Source organism: Molossus molossus, unplaced genomic scaffold (assembly GCF_014108415.1).
Source record: "Molossus molossus isolate mMolMol1 unplaced genomic scaffold, mMolMol1.p scaffold_m16_p_2, whole genome shotgun sequence".
Taxonomy (NCBI): domain Eukaryota; kingdom Metazoa; phylum Chordata; class Mammalia; order Chiroptera; family Molossidae; genus Molossus; species Molossus molossus.
Window position 1 is genome coordinate 18,818,687 of NW_023425355.1, and position 16,961 is coordinate 18,835,647.

Consider the following 16,961-nt stretch of genomic DNA (forward strand, 5'->3'; position numbering starts at 1 on the left):
CATGTGGGTGGCAGCCACTCGATGTGTCCCTTTTGCATTGATGTATTTTTTTTCTCTCTCTCTCTCCCCTTCCCACTCTATCTGAACAAAAAATGGAAAAATGTACTCGGGTGAGGATAAAAAAAAAAAAAAAAAAAAAGTTAGTCAAGCCCGGCTGGTGTGGCTCAATGGTTGAGTGTCAACCCATGCACCAGGAGATCGTCAATTCTATTCCCGATCAGGGCACATGCCCAGGTTGTAGGCCAGATCACCAGTGGGGGGCATGCAGGAGGTGTCCAGTTGATGTTCTCTCTCATCGATGTTTTTATCTTTCTCTCTCTCCCTCTCCCGTCCTCTCTCTCAAAAAAACAATAAAGGAAAAAAAAAATTTAATTTAGTAAAAAGGCAGCAGCCACTAATTTTATCCAAGGTCCTAGTTTCAAGGTTATTACTTAACTAACTTAATATAAAATGTGTTTCCCACCAGGAGTGTGCTAGGGTTTTCTTTTCTCTACATCCTTGCCAACAGGTGCAGCCACTATGGAAAACAGTATGGAATTTCCTCAAAAACTTAAAAATCTAACTGCCCTTTGACCCATTGTTCTCACTTTTAAGAATATATCTTAACCGCCCTGGAACACCAATCAGAAAGAATATATGTACCTCTATGTTCATAGCTGTGCTATTCACAATAGCTAAGATCTGGAAACACCTCAAGTATCCATCAATAGATGAGTGGATAAAAAAGCTGTAGTACATTTACACAATGGAGTACTATACAGCTACATAAAGGAAGGATCTCTTACCCTTTGAGACAGCCTGATGGGATCTGAAGAGTATTATGCTAAGTGAAATAAGCCAGACAGAGAAAGACAATTATCACATAATCATACTTATATGTGAAATATAATGAACTAAATAAACCAACAAACAAAATAGGTCCAGAGTCATGGAAGCATGGAAGAGATTGACAAATCTCAGAGGGAAGGTGAGAAGGTGGGCAGAGAATAACCAAAGAACATATATGCATAAACTGTGGACACAGACAATAGTGTTGAGAAGACCTGGGGTGGGATGGGAACTGGGTGGAGGAGGGCAATGGGGGAAAAATGGGGGACATCTGTAATATTCTCAACAATAAACATTTAAAAAATATAAATAAAAAGTAAAATGTGTTTTAATCTGGAGAGGGAAAATATTTCTGAAAATAAATGGGCTCCACTTGCTTGAGCAACTTCCGTGTTTAGGAGATGGATTAAATATAGAAAGTATGCAGTAGTATGTTAGAAAGGAAGCTTTATGGTCTTAAAGGATTTTAAAACCTGAAGAAGGTATAAACTCTATATGCGAAAAAATATTTTCTAAAACATTTAGATTATATAATTCCCCATTTCCATAATCCCCAGGATAACTGTTTACTGTATAAAGTAAATTAGAGATCTAGGTGATAGAGAGATAAACACATAGATAGAGATAGAAACATTTATTGCTAAAACAAGAAGGACGACGCTACCTAGATTTTAGAATCAGCAAGCACTGGAAGGGACTGTAAAACTCATTTCGTGAAAACCAGCCTTAGAGCTGAAACCTGGAGAACAGATACTTGCCTAGAGCGTAAAGTCTTGTTGATAGAACCAGCCTTAGAATCTAGGCCTCCTCACTCTTGGTCAGATATTTGCCCCATGCAATAATTCTGATAGATTTTATGTGAGTTGTCTAATATCTAATAGGCAATTCCTGTTTTTGTGTGAAAGCTTGAAAAAAGATAATTGACACATTTGGATATTACAACAACCTCATTGGTAAATCTAGCCTATATTCTTTTTACTCTGAAAACTTCAGACACAACTTGATTCTTTGCTTTATATGAATATAATGAAGTGATGGTGAATACATCGAACAGCTGTGTGTTTATAAAGACCATGTGTTATTTTTGTTTTATGTAGTAATGTTTTGATGTGCTGCTGAGTGGCTTGTCTTTGGGAGACAGTAAAATGGCAGCTGGTTTTACCCTAGAAGACCTCTTACTAAAGAAATTCCAGCTGTGAATATATGATACCTCCTTAAATGGGCAAAGAGAAGTTATCCCATATGTAAAATTGTTCTGCACATCTGTAGTGCTTTAGGAACCATATTCTCTTTGTAATTGGCTTCTATAAGAAGTTGTTTTTCACTTGAAAATAAAATGTAGAAATCTGAATTTGTACAAAATGTTTTAAAATAATTGGAATGAAGGTTTTAAAAACAAATGTGGCAAATGGGATCTTCTTGAGATTATAAATTTATGCTAGTATTTGAACAGAACTAGGTACAGTCAGGGTTAAGTAGTCAAATAATCAAATTAGCATATGCCTTATAAAATCCTTGTTTAAAGTCACTTGTGGGCTTTAAAAGGTAAACCTGGTACAAGTCCATAGTCTTCTTGGAAAACAATAATTTGGATTTAAGAAAATTTTATTGCATACTTTTTTTTTTTTTATCCTCATTCGAGGACATTTTTCCATTTTTTGTACAGACAGAGTGGGAGGGAGAGAGAGGAAGAGAGAGAGAGGGAAACATCGATGTGAAAGGGACACATCAAGTGGCTGCCACCCGCACGACCAACCAGGGCCTTGGACAAACTGCAACCGAGGTACATGCCCTTAGCGGGAACCGAACCCAGGTCTCTCTGGACCGCAGGCGGACGCTCTAACTGCTGAGCCAAACCGGCCAGGGCTATTGCATGCTTTTTATAGTAAAGAATAGATATTTGGCCCTGGCCGGTTTGGCTCAGAGATTAGAGCATCAGCCCATGGACCAGAGAGTCATGGGTTCGGTTCCCGCTAAGGGCACGTACCTTGGTTACAGTTCGTCCCCGGCCCCAGTTCGGGTCGTGTGGGTGGTAGCCACTCTGTGTTTCTCGCATGTCGATTTTTCTCTCTCTCTCTTTCTCCCTCTCTCCCTCCCGCTCTATCTGAATATAAATGCAAAAGTATCCTTGGGTGAGGATTAAAAAAATAGATATTTATACTTTATGTCAAATATTAGATATGTACACTTGATCGGATTATGAAATGTATGGATACCAGCAGCCACAACAAGCAACCAAATGGTTAGAATGAGACAACTAGATGCTTGACCAGCTGTTTACCATCTATTTCTCTTGTTTTCACTCTGTCACCAGAGCCAGTGGGGAGTGAATGAGGTTTATCATAGGAATAATTGGAGAAAGATTATTTGAAATCATTATGCACTAGTTGAGTCTCAACCTCAAATGATATTAAAGTTAGTTTTTCAAGTATTCATTAAATAAATCAATAAAATTGAGTAGATGAGTTTGGTTTTTAAAAAAATAATAAAAACTTAAGGTAGTTAAAAGAATGAATACTTAAATGTTAATACCTTAAAATCTTAAATGGAATTATGATTAACGTGCATCACCAGGTAGGACATTGTTATAAAGGTAATGTTGCCAGTGTTTAAACAAATTTACCAGAATGTTTGAGGTCCAAAATGTCATTGCCTTCACGGTAGTTACCTTGAAATGTCATTTCAAATAGAATATTCCAAAAATGGTGTGAACAATAGAAGCCTCTTTGTGAGAAATGAATATAGCCTCTCAAATAACGGCTTAGCATTTGTTCCAATATGTGTGTCACAGATCTTTCTGTTATAAACCACTTCAGTTACTGTGTAGCCGTGTCTCATGTAGTATCTAACTGTATTGTATGTACAGAAGCATGCTCATGTATGCATGTATGTGCATATGCACACACACACGGGACTTTTTTTTCTGCACACACACACAGGATTTTATTTTTTGTGTGCATGCACACACGGGGCTTTGTTTTCTTTATACATACACAGGATTTTATTTTTTGTTCGTGTACACACACACACACATGGACTTTGTTTTCTGCACACACACGATTTTATTTTTTGTTCGTGTGCATACACACACACACACATGGAAATTTATTTTCTGCATACACACACACACACACACATGGGAATTTATTTTCTGCCCAGCTGGAAATGAAAAGAAAAACCTCCTTGCCTGTCTACCAGTTCCACTATCCCTTTATTCATAATCTTACACATACAAGAAAGGACCTTGTACTGTAAATCCAGGACAACAAATTTTGACTCTTGAGCTACATTCAGCCTGCCTGTCAGCGAAGGTCAGTTTCCACAGTTTTTAAAGGTTGAAAGAAAAACCAAAGAAAAATAATGTTTCATTATGTGTGAAAAGGATACGAAATTCAAATTTCAATGTCAATAAATAAAGTTTAATTGGAACACAGCCACACTCGTTTGCGTATTGCCTATGGCTTCTTTCCAAATACAATGGTAGAGCTGAATATTTGCAACAGAAACCATATGGTCCACAAAGCCTAAATTATTTACTATCTAGCCTTTTATAGAAAAAAATTGCTGATCTTTGCTGTAAATCATCCACTTAGGAAACCATGTGAGTCAGAGGGAGTGCAGTTCTCACAAGACTCAAGGAACGTTCATTTTTCCATCTTCAGATAAAAATTATCTGGGTTGACCAATAATATAATCGAAGGAAAAGATTATCTTTGTCGGTTTTCCTGGGACCTCAAAGGAGGAATACTTAGGCATTAAACCCCAGTGAGCTTGTGTTTCTGAGTGTGGTGGTTCTGACATGAAACATGATCTAGGGTCAGACATGGGGAGAAAGAAGAAAAGACAGCTCGTGATTCTATCTCATTGCCAGCTTGCTTCTTCTTCCTTCACGGAATGGGAGACATTGTTTCTGCTTCCAGATGAGCATGGTTGCTACCTGGGGGTCCTAATCCCTGACTAGAATGCAGGTGCAAGGAAGCAAATGGCTCCTCTGAAGTCATAAAGGAAACATTTCTAGACTCAAAGGGGAGAATTTTATCTGCTTGGAATTTGGCCTGGTTGATCAGCCCTTGTTCTTAGTTTCATGGAAATGTGACTGTGATGAGTCTTTCTTGTTCAGAATCATCAAACTTCTATATTGCCACTTTGTGACTCTATCTAATCTTTTGTTGAGAAATATGCCTTAAATTTCTTTCTTGTACTAAAATCAGTGTGTGTGTGTATTCGCATTATACACACATAGGAACAAACCATACACATGTATATATATATACACACACACACATACTACACACATTAGTGTATGCATACACATTTGCATATTACATGTATGCATGCATGTGTCCCAATGTTAGTGTCACTGCTCTAGAAACATGATAATGATTAGTATGATGGAAGAAAACTTAGCTTTCTTATTTCATTAGAATACAGTTGCCAAGTGGCTTGTGGATCTGTACAGGAAAACTCCTAATTGGTATCTAAAATGTCCTTATAGTAGCTAAATTTCCATCTACTAGCTTTATAGAAGCCAAATAATATAGAGCATAAGGGGCCAAAGCAATTTTCACTGATTGCTTCTTAGTTCAAGGATAGGAAATATGCAGAACAAGTTAAATAGCCCTAGGGACTGTGTGTAGGATGGCCAAGAAAGACAGAAATGTGAGTCATAAATTAGGTTTATTACATCTTGTATATGGTATAGCAAGAGAAGCATGAAAGGGATAGCATATCACTCTTTTTTTTAATTCATCTATGCATATTAGATTTATCAATTATGCTTTGCGCTTAGTCCATGCATGAAAGAGACATTATAAAATCTATATTATCCTATACTCTAGCTGTGAAAATATAATTTAGTATCTGACAGTTATTTATATAAATCAAACTATAATATTCCAAAGGGAACTGACTCATTCAATGTTTCAGACCGGACATTAGACCTAAGTTATTGTTATAGACCTGTATGTGACCATTTCAATGTCATTGAATTGCAAGGAAATTGACATTAATATATAATTTTCTTACCATCCAAATCATGCATATTTAATATTTATTGTTTCTTGCTAAAAAATTATAAGCCCTTTATCATTTAACATTATTTTCTCATATTATTTGTCATAGATGAGTCCTGACTCATTAAGTACCTTAATTGTTCTTCTACCAGTTTTCCTGAATCTAACCTTCCCACTCTCATCTAGCTACAGTTTTCTAAATATTATTATTTAATTATCTCACAGTGTCTAGTGTAATGCTCACTGCACAGTCAGTGCCATCAAAAGCTTATTAACTAATTAAGAGAAACAAAAGTAAATGTTAAAATTTATTTAAAGATCACACAATGAGGCAGTCTGAAAATTTGACTGAAACTACTCCAAGCCTCTATCTGTGGGTTCCATTGCTTAGAAGTGGCGTCCTCATTTATAAGCTTCCTACTTGTGACTTGAAGTCAAACTTGGATTATTAAAAAATCATTTCTCACCACCTTCGTGATTTATACACTAGTCCGAGCCCCTATCATTATCTCTCACCTGAATTATTCCAATAATATCTATAATTATCTTACTGTCCCACACTCGATTTTCAACATAGCAGCCAGAAAAGAACTGTTAAAAAGGAAGCCAGGCCGGCCGGTATGACTCAGTGGTTGAGCATCAACCTATGCACCAAGAGGTTGTTGGTTCGATTCCCTGTCAGGGAATATGCCCAGGTTGTGGGCCCGATCCCCAGTGGGGGGCATGTAGAAGGTGGCCAATCGATGTTCTCTCTCACTGATGTTCCTATCTCTCTCTCCCTCTCCCTTTCTCTCTCTCTAAAATCAATAAAGAAAAAATAGGAAGCCAGCTAAACCTTCTGCTCAAATCTCTAATTAGCTCCCCTCTCATTTGGAGTTAAATCCAAGGTCCTTACAACAGTCTATAAGACCCAATAAGATCTGCCCTCACTTCTACTTACCTTCTATTACATTTTCTTCATTCAAACTGACCTAATTTCTCTATGAATTATCATATATGGGTTCTTTTCACATTTCCTTTATATTTTATTTTTTAATATTTATTGAATTTGTTGAGGGGCCATTGATTAATAAAATTATATAGGTTTCCGGTGTACAGTTCTATAACACATCATCTGTATATTGTATTGTGTGTTCATTACCCCAAGTCAAGTCTCCTTCCATCACCATTTACCCCCCACTTTATCCTCTTCTACCTTCCCCACCCCCCATACCCTCTGGTAATCACTATAGTGTGGTCTGTGTCTATGGGTTTTTATTTTCTTTGCTTAATCCCTTCATCTTTTTCACCCAGCCCTCCAACTCTCTTCCCTCTGACAGCTGTCAATCAATCCTCTGTATCTATGACTCTGTTTCTATTTTGTTATTTTGTTCATGAGACTCCACATATAAAGGAAATAATATGCTATCATCTTTCTCTGACTGCATGGATGGACCTGGAGAGTATTCACATTTCCTGTTTTAAAATCCTGGAAAGCAGAAATATCTTTGCACTACTTTCTAGTTTGTTGTCCTCTGAGTAGTTTCCTGGGACTCAACAGGTGTAAACATTGGTACAAAGGCGGTACAAAGCACATCAACAACCTGTTTTTGATCTCCTTCTGAGATGTTTTGGTTAAATTGCAAATTATGTCAGGTTGGAATGCAGACTCAATGAGCCACTGTGAGCAACCTACACACACTGTTGGTTTTGACATTTTCTTGTCTTTTTGGTGGGCCAGAGGGTACCATTGAAAATTACTGCTTCAGTGCTTGAAAGAGTTAATGTAGCTTCCAGAAATGCTTATTAAACTCCCCAGGAGTAGCGTATGCATTAGGAGAATCTGGCTTAGTTTATTGGTAAAATGCACATCTGCTATAGGACAGGATAGGGACAACCGCTGATTGAAGGAGACTTCAGTGACTCTGATTACAAAGTGCTTAAGGATTATAGTCAATGTCCAATGTGCATTTTATCACTCCTTCACACAAGTAATTAAATGAACATAATCGGCATTATTTTATACGCTCAGATCCTCTCCCCATTACTTTTAGCTGCTTTTCCATCTCAGTTCACTGGATTACTACTCATCTCTCCACTTCACTTTGAGCAGTCCAGAAGGGAGGCTGAAATGTCTCCCTCTATGCAGTTAAAATCTGAAATAAGTGACATCATCAGAGATTGGAGGAGATCAGGCATTTCAAATGGATATGAGTCTGTGGGGCCTCCAATGTCATTCAGATTCTTTTGTCATAATTTGTCCAAATTCTTCATATTTGAGAAATTCCCAAATCCATTTCTCTAGGTTGCCAATTCAGTCTGCCTTTAAGAGAGGTATTCTTTAGACTTACTGTAGCATATGCTATTTTAGGTCTCTTCCTTGCAAAGAAACAGAGAAGGGGGAGTCCATGTCAAAACTGTTACTGCCATTAGATAGCATTAAGTGTTTCTGAAATGCAAGAGAAAACTGGATTTTCAAAAATGTTCCATAATGAACATTTAATTCATTATAATTTTGCATGGTAAAACCTTATTTTATCAGCTATTACATAAAAAGGAATCTTACCTGATTTGTTTTTTCATTTCATACTTGGGTCCTGATTGATACTGAAAAATCATGTCAATAAGTACATTTTAATAATTTAGTATTTCTACATAGTAACTGAGATGTTTTATATTTTCACAATATTTTCTAGTAGAACAAAGATTTTACCAAAGATGAATGCATTTTGAAAATAACAGAAACATTTTCTTTTTCAATAGTTTCAGAATTTTGCCATTAAGACAAAATCATGGTTCAAAATCATTTTGAATGTTTTAGGAGTTACTGCTTATATTATTGTTCATTTAAGAAAATGACTGAGAAGTAGACCTGTTCATACAGTAGACTCTAAATTATAAAACACAAGTAAAGTGATTTTCATATACAAGCACTTTATTGGTACTGTTCTGTAAGAGCATTTTTCTGTTTTGGCCTTGATACTTTGCCTCATGATAATTCAGTGCAAACCATAATCACATAATTTGGTTATATAAACATACAGGGTTTTGAAATCACGGTCCAGGGTATCTGCTTCTTCCTAAATTTCCACATTTAAAAAGGCAATATAAGATGCCATGTTTTGGTAGTAGATCTGAAAAGGGATAAATAATTCTGGGTTCCATTCTTTGAACTTATATTGATTTTAATACCCCACGTATATACATTGCAGTTGCAAAAGGGTGAATGAGTACCACATAACCAGTTTTACAGTTTTTAAAAAATCTCTCACTAGTTCTCATCCCACAGGGATTCTTACTATATCAATGTTAATAAATGTAACAAGTCTAAAGCAAAGAGGTTATCGAAACATAATTTATTTTTAATTGAAATATGATAAGAACATGAGTGTGAATATTTCCTGCATAATCCATTAAAATTTAACATTCAAAATTAAGAAGCCCTGTCTTTAAATAGTCTATAATACCTTAAAATATTTAGTTATTGAGTTAAAATATACTGTGGAGGGTGCTGCCACTTTCTTTACTGAACAGTCAGAAATTTTATATTGAATAAATTATCAACTAAGCACATTTACTTTCATTAAATGCATGCCTGTTAGTAGAAATCCATCTATATTGAATGTATATATATTTCTGAAGATTTTTGTATGTGAAATATATGACTCAGATTAAAACATATTTTAAATAATATACCATTTCTGAGTATAAAATCTTTTGACAAATAATATAATTTATTATATTTTTCTATTGAACAACTCTTATGAGTTTGATAGTGACATATATGCATCTATTTTCTATCAATGAAGCACATTTTGCTATTGAATGTCTGTTTCCAACACAAAACTCTATGGAAAAAGATTGTGGTTCAGGAAGATATAAAGTAGTTGCTCATTTTGTAAGAGTACATTTCAGTGATCTTTCAGTTTATTATACCACTATAGGTGACTTACATATAATTATGTATTTTTCATATATTAGATATCTTTATATTGTTATTGAAGAGAGGTACCCTTTTTCTTGAAAGAGTTAACACACACACACACACACACACACACACACACACACACAAACGGTGCCTCCCCAAACTATATATACAAGGTGTCTGTAGATTCTATTTTGAAAATGAAATGTATTTTAATAAACACTGGCTTTATAATTACACTTTTTTGTATATACATTTTTTGGGACACCCTATATATATGTGATTAGAAGTAACGCAGTATATTATTTAAATATTGCCTCTGGTATATTGGCATATAAGAACAAACAATAGTGTGGTGATGCCTGAGGTGGAATGGGGGGGGGTGGAGAATGGAAGTGGGAGAGAAATAGGGGACATCTGTAATAATGTCAACAATAAAAAGTAAACTTAAAAAAGAAAGAATAACAGCCCTGGCCAGTTTGGCTCAAAGGTTAGAACGTCAGCCTGTAGTCCAGAGAGACCCAGGTTCGGTTTCCGCTAAGGGCACGTACCTTGGTTGCAGTTTGTCCCGGGCCCTGGTTGGGTCATGCGGGTGGCAGCCACTCGACGTGTCCCTTTCACATCGATGTTTCTCCCCCACTATATCTGAACAAAAATGGAAAATTGTCCTCAGATGAGGATTTAAAAAAAAAAAAGAATAACAGTGTTTAAATATAAACATAATTTCTCTAACATATTTTACTTCTATTAGCTGTGTTTCAGTGAAGTTTTATTGTAATTTCTGCAATTAGTGATTATTGCTGTATTTTATTTTATTTTATTTTGTTTGGTATGTGCCCCTAGCGGAAATCGAACCCGGGACTCTCTGGTCTGCAGGCTGACGCTTCAACCGCCGAGCCAAACCAGCCAGGGCTATTGCTGTATTTTTTTCCCTGTCAGTGCAAGTAAAGCATGGTTGGGTAAAACGTAGGGTACTGTGGTCCAAATCATTGAATCTATGAACAGCCGAGGCCCTAAAAATCTCCAGCAGATTGTTAGGGCTGTTATCCCATAAGGCCCATAATTTCTAAAATATTTCAAAGCTTGTGTTTAGGAATGAACATTTTCCAAAATACTTATACTGATATTCTCTTAGTCCTTCATCAGAGTATTAAATGATCTTTCCCTTTCAAGCTTTCATGGACCATTGGTCCATAGTGATGAAGCGAAAACCTGGAGATAGAAATGAAAATTAATACATGCAGAAAGATAATCTCTCAGCTGCTATAATTTATAAGCAAATGTTCCCTGAATATATAAAAAAAAAACTTCACAGAAAGAGCAAGTTGTCAATTTATCAGTCAAAATGAAGTATAATCTCCACAGAAGTTCAATCATATACAAATCCTAAGATAAAACTTTAATTTGTCTTTAAATGGTTTTAGCTTCATTGACAATCATACATCATAGGCATAACTTTCTTGAGGTTTAAAATAACAGCATCAATGTATTAGGTATAATCTTGCATTTATGAATGATTGATAAAGTTAATGAGAAAAATCCCACTTATTTAAAATCTTGCAAGGCTGAAATACTCAGTAAACTATTTGTTCAACTTGTCAATTTCATATAAGTATGTTGTTGAAATTCCTAAGGATGATGCCTAGTTGCCTGGCAATGGGTTGTAGTGAAATTCATTTAAAGTTCATTGAATATGGGAAGGATGTAATTTATTCAAATCTCCCTTTTATTAAATCAGGATTTGACTTTTTAAATATTTATTTTTTTTAACTAATGAAATGGACTTGAAAAAAAGTAGTGAAATCTCTGTAGAATTGTAGAATTCTGATGACTGTGTTTTCTATTAAAGTTTTCACTAACAGGAGCTGAAAGCAGAGTTGAGATGAATGTATTTACTGTTGTGTAGAGGATTTGTTTTCATTTTTATTTGTTTTCCAGAAAGAAAATTTACTTTTAAATTCTTTATAATCTTGCCAATATCTCCCTTTCCAGATAAGTAATGAGATTACATATATGCATATTTAATGAGCATATATAGTAACAAAAAGCTTACAAAAGGAATCCTGGATTTCTTAACATATAACTCATGATACAGGTAATGCAAGGCAGAACTTTTCCATGTCTTTATTGTATTGGTAAATAAGCATAGACTTTTAAAACATAAATATATGGCAGTTTTAAATATGTAAAATTTCAGCATCTGACTTATGCATTTTGATTATACAGGGTTTCTTGCTGTGTTTGTTGGTGTTATTCTCTGCATGGAGGTTATCTACCTGCTAACAGTCATATTTGCAACGATTATTCCGAGGTTTTAAATCTTAAAACTTAGTTGTGTTCCTTAGCATTCTTTGGTCAATACCACACTCTTGGACTCTTTGTTATTAAGAGAAATGCAAGCCAGTCAGAGAAAGACAAATACCATATGACCTCACCTATATGTGGAATCTAAGGAACAAAATAAACTGACAAGCAAAATAGAACCAGAGGCATAGATACATGGAACAGGCTGACAGAGGTCAGAGGGGAAGGAGTCGGGGAACTGGATGTAAGAAGGTGGAGAGATTAGCCCAAAAACATATATGCATAGACCATGGACACAAACAACAGTGCCATGGTGGTCAGAGGGAGCGGGTAAGGGGGCTGGGTAGAGGTGAGTAAAAGCGGGGGGGGGGGGCATCTGTAAGAGTGGCAACAGTAACTAAAAAGAGAAATGTCTTTGGACTTAGTTAAGTGGTGCTATTACAATGTTTTCTGAATGATGTCAAGTATGATAAAGCTAAAATTAAAGCATTAAATAGAAAAATTAGTTATTTGGAGGATGTCCTTTATTTGCATCAGGTAATGTGCATACTATATAATACACCTATATGGTCATGTGTTCTCGGCCCTCTACCACTCATTATTTTTCTCACTGAATTATAGAAGGGGTTCCTAGGGAGAAAGCGACATGGGAATGACCCAGAAAGATAAGCTATAAATTACATTTTGGTAAAACTAATAATGCTTTTCCTAAAATGACCAGGACTGGTTTCTGGATTCCTGTGCTCTAATAAATGAATTAGGTGCAGGTACTTATTTCAATGAGTGCATAGTGCCCTAAAGCTCTGGGAAATATAAAGATAAATTATAGCTGATGGTTGGCCTTAGGAAGCTCCAATTAGGGAAGATAGGAAATAGACAAATTGATCACAGAAAGGAGATTGTCAAAGCAATGAGAGATCAGAGGTAAGGGAGAAGAGATATATTCACTCAAGTGAAGATTCTTAGTCCAGGTGGCGCTTGAGCAAATTGTTGAAAGATCAAATTTAGACATGTGAGTCATCAATAAACGTGTGTTTAAGATGTAATAACAGCCCAGCCGGTGTGGCTCAGTGGTTGAGCGTTGACCAATGCACCAAGAGGTCACTGGTTCGATTCCCAGTCAGGGCGCATACCCAGGTTGTGGGCCCGATCCCCAGTGGGGGGCATGCAGGAGGCGGCCAATCAATGTTCTCTTTCATCTCTCATCGATGTTTCTATCTTCCTCTCCCTCTACCCCCCCATCTGATATCAATAAAGAAAAAAAAAATTAAAAAAAGGTGTAATAACAGATCCATTAAAGGGACAAAAAGGAAATTCCTCACATACTCTGATATACATAGTATAGTTCAGGGTTTTTGATGGCTTTTTTTTCTTTTCTTTCTTAAATGTATGATATAGAGCCATTGGAAGAATGTTTGGAATGTTAGATTTGGGTCTTGGTTGCCCGGTAAAGGAGCTCTCTTGACATTTATAATTTTGGCGTGGGAGAGTCAGGACTGTATACTTCAGCAAGTTTGGCCAGGGGTACAAATAAAAAAACTGCCTGAATGCCTGGCCGGTGTGGTGCAGTGGTTGAGTGTCTACCCAAGCACCAAGAGGTCACTGGTTCGATTCCTGGTCAGGACACACGCCCAGATTGTGGGCCTGATCCCCAGTGAGGGGCATGCAGGAGGCGGCCAGTCGATGTTCTCTCTCATCGCTGTTTCTATCTCTCTCTCTCTCTCCCTGAGAAAAACCAATAAAGGAAAAAAAAAGCTAAGATCTGGAATCAGCCCAAGTGTCCAACAGTAGACGAATGGATAAAAAAGCTGTGTTAAATATACACGATGGAGTACTATACAGCTGTAAGAAAGATCTCTTATCCTTTGAGACAACATGGAGGGATCTGGAGAGCATTATCCTGTGCGAGATAAGCCAAGCAGAGAAGGACAAGTATCACATGATCTCACTTATTTATGGACTATAATGAACATAACAGTCTGAGGAACGGGGTGGTCCAGAGACATGGAAGTGGGGTACAGACTGACAATCCTCAGAAGAGGGTGTGGTGGGGGAGAGATGAACCACAGAACTTATATGCATGTGTGCATGAACAGTGGACATGGACAACAAAGCTGGGGACAGGGCGGGAAGGGAGAGGGAGGGGGGAATCAGTGGGGGGAAAAGGAGAAACATCTGTAATAAAAATTAATTAACAAAAATAAATAAATAAATACATAAATTAAAAATAAATAAAATAAAACAGCCCTGGCCGGTTTGGCTCAGCTGTTAGAGAGTTGGCCTGTGGTATGGAGAGACCCGGGTTCGGTTCCTGCTAAGGGCATGTACCTGGGTTGCAGTTTGTCCCCGGCCCTGGTTGGGGCGTGTGGGTGGCAGCCACTCGATGTGTCCCTTTCATGTTGATGTTTCTTTCTCTCTGTCTCTCTCTCTCTCTCCCTCTCTCTCCCTCCCACTCTATCTGAACAAAAAATGGAAAAATATCCTCGGGTGAGTATAAAAATAAATAAATAAATAAATAAAAATAAAAAAAAATAAAGCAGAAAAAAGGGAAAGAACAATGATTTATTTGTTTTTATTTTCCCTTCTTTAGGGTGTATTTTGAAAGTAGTAAGATATGTTTCTGAGGATATCTTACATTTTGGTGATTACTTAAAAAACATCATCTCCTTTGCATAATGTATCTTCTATTATAATATGAAGCATAAAATGTATTTTCTATTATAATATGAAGTATAAGGCTATAGAAAATATACTAAATTGATTATAGCAATAATAACATTGTATAGTTTATCTTTAGAAGTAATTTCCTTTGTGTTTCAGTTTTCTCCTTTTTTCTGGTATTCCTTGAAACAAACATTTTTGGTCTCTATCGTTCATGTGTGTAACCTGGAAAAACTAGGATTCCACCCCAGCAGTTTTCTGTCTGTCTTGATTGATCTTATTCTGTACACATGGACAGAGGCACTAATGAGCTGCTGGGTTAATACAGTATCTAGCCCCTTTTGATAATTAGTTAATTTAAGATGATTCTGTTCTACTTTCACTTTGACTATTTGTTTAGCTATATTTTCACTTGGTCTGGGATACAATGTAATTGTGATGTGTATTAAAAGCTGATATGTGGCCCCGCTGGTGTGGCTCAGTGGATTGAACATTGTCCCATAAACTGAGAGGTCCCAGTTCGATTCCCGGTCAGGGCACATGCCTGGGTTGCAGGCTCAATCCCCAGTAGGGGACATGCAAGAGGCAGCTGATCAATGTGTCTCTCTCACATGGATCTTTCTAAAAAATCAATAAAAACATATTTTAAAAATAATAAATAAAAGCTGATATGTGGCACAGTGTAACCCAAATAGAATATATTTAAGGCTTAAACTTCCCCCAAATGTATAGAAGGGTGAGCAGCATTTCCTTTTGGTTGTTGTTGTTTCTAAGAAGTCAGAGTAAACAGTTCCCCCTCATCTTCTCATCTTTCAGACAGAAATTTGAAATCCATTGTGGTAAGAAGAATCCAGAGACAGATTTTTGGAAGTCTAATTTAGGAACGTTCATGCAATGTATTTTCAAGCAGCTAGAAAAGGTTTTAACAGCCCTGAAAAAAGCAAGCATTATCCAGTTCAGTGAATTGTCAAAATCAAAGCAGATATATTCACAGGAGCCACTTTAGCTGCATATTCCTTTTATGGGTGAAACTTAAGTGCGAGCTGCATTCAAATGTACGAGAGGGACAAGAATATTTCAAATGCACGAGCGGGACAAGAATATTTGTTGACTACTTTTTTCAGGTAATTTATATCAATACAAGATGGAGATTCTTTTTTTTAAATCCTCACCCAAGGACATTTTTTTTCCGTTGATTTTTCAAGAGAGTAGAAGGCAGGGAGGGAAAGGAAGGGAGAGAGAGAGAATGTGGGAGAGACATATTGATTGGTTGCCTCCCGCATGTGGATTGAACCTGCAACCCAGGTACATGCCCTTGACCAGGAATGGAACCATCGACCCTTTGGTGTGTGGGCCAATGCTCCAACCCCTGACCCACACTGGCAAGATGTAGATTTTTTTTTTTTTGCGTTTATCTTCAGATACAGCGGGAGGGAGATAAAGAGGAAGAGAGAGAGAGAAACATCGATGAGAGAGAGACACATCGAGTGGTTGCCACCCACACAACCCCAACTGGGGCCAGGGACAAACTGCAACCCAGGTACGTGCCCTTAGTGGGAACTGAACCCAGGACTCTCGTCCACGGGCTGACACTCTAACCACTGAGCCAAACCGGCCAGGGCAAGATGTAGATTTTAATTTTATTTTATTTTTTATCCTCACCCGAGGACATTTTTGCATTTTTTGTTCAGACAGAGCAGGAGGGAGAGAGAGGAAGAGAGAGAGAGAGAAACATCGATGTGAAGGGACACATCGAGTGTTTGCCACCCGCACGACCAACCAGGGCCGGGGACTAACTGCAACCGAGGTACATGCCCTTAGCGGGAACCGAACCCGGGTCTCTCTGTACTGCAGGCCGACGCTCCAACCGCTGAGCCAAACTGGCCAGGGCAAGATGTAGAATTTTACCTAGTTATTTATATACTGTGCTTGTGAATGTTTTCAAATGCAGGACTTTCATGGTTCAGAATAACTTAACTGAGGTTTGGAAGTGTCATATGAACATCTGAGAACACATCATTTCAAAATACAAATAATTATTGCTTGTGAAATGACACGAAACTTTCATTTTCAAGAAGAAAACTTTTTCTGTCTTCTTCAACAACTACTTTCTCACTTAGGCCATATTCAAAGTGTTCTTTCTCTCGCATACTTCTTAAAACTTTGAGACTACAGGACCTTTGCTTTATAGGATACAAATAGAAATAAATGAAATAAAAACTCTTTTTTGGGCCCTGGCCAGTTTGGCTCAG

General features: G+C 37.0%; 1 protein-coding gene across 3 annotated transcripts in view; it reads left to right on the forward strand.

Annotated features, from left to right (window-relative positions):
- Window positions 1-16,961, forward strand: part of PCDH11X (protocadherin 11 X-linked) — a 770,886-nt gene that overhangs the window by 221,619 nt on the left and 532,306 nt on the right. The window contains exon 7 of one of the 3 annotated variants that reach the window (XM_036270520.1): window positions 10,255-10,269. The exons of the other annotated variants lie outside the window; for them this stretch is intronic. Coding sequence (XP_036126413.1) covers window positions 10,255-10,269 — 15 coding nt within the window. The remainder of the gene's footprint in view (window positions 1-10,254; window positions 10,270-16,961) is intronic. 3 annotated transcript variants of the gene reach the window in all.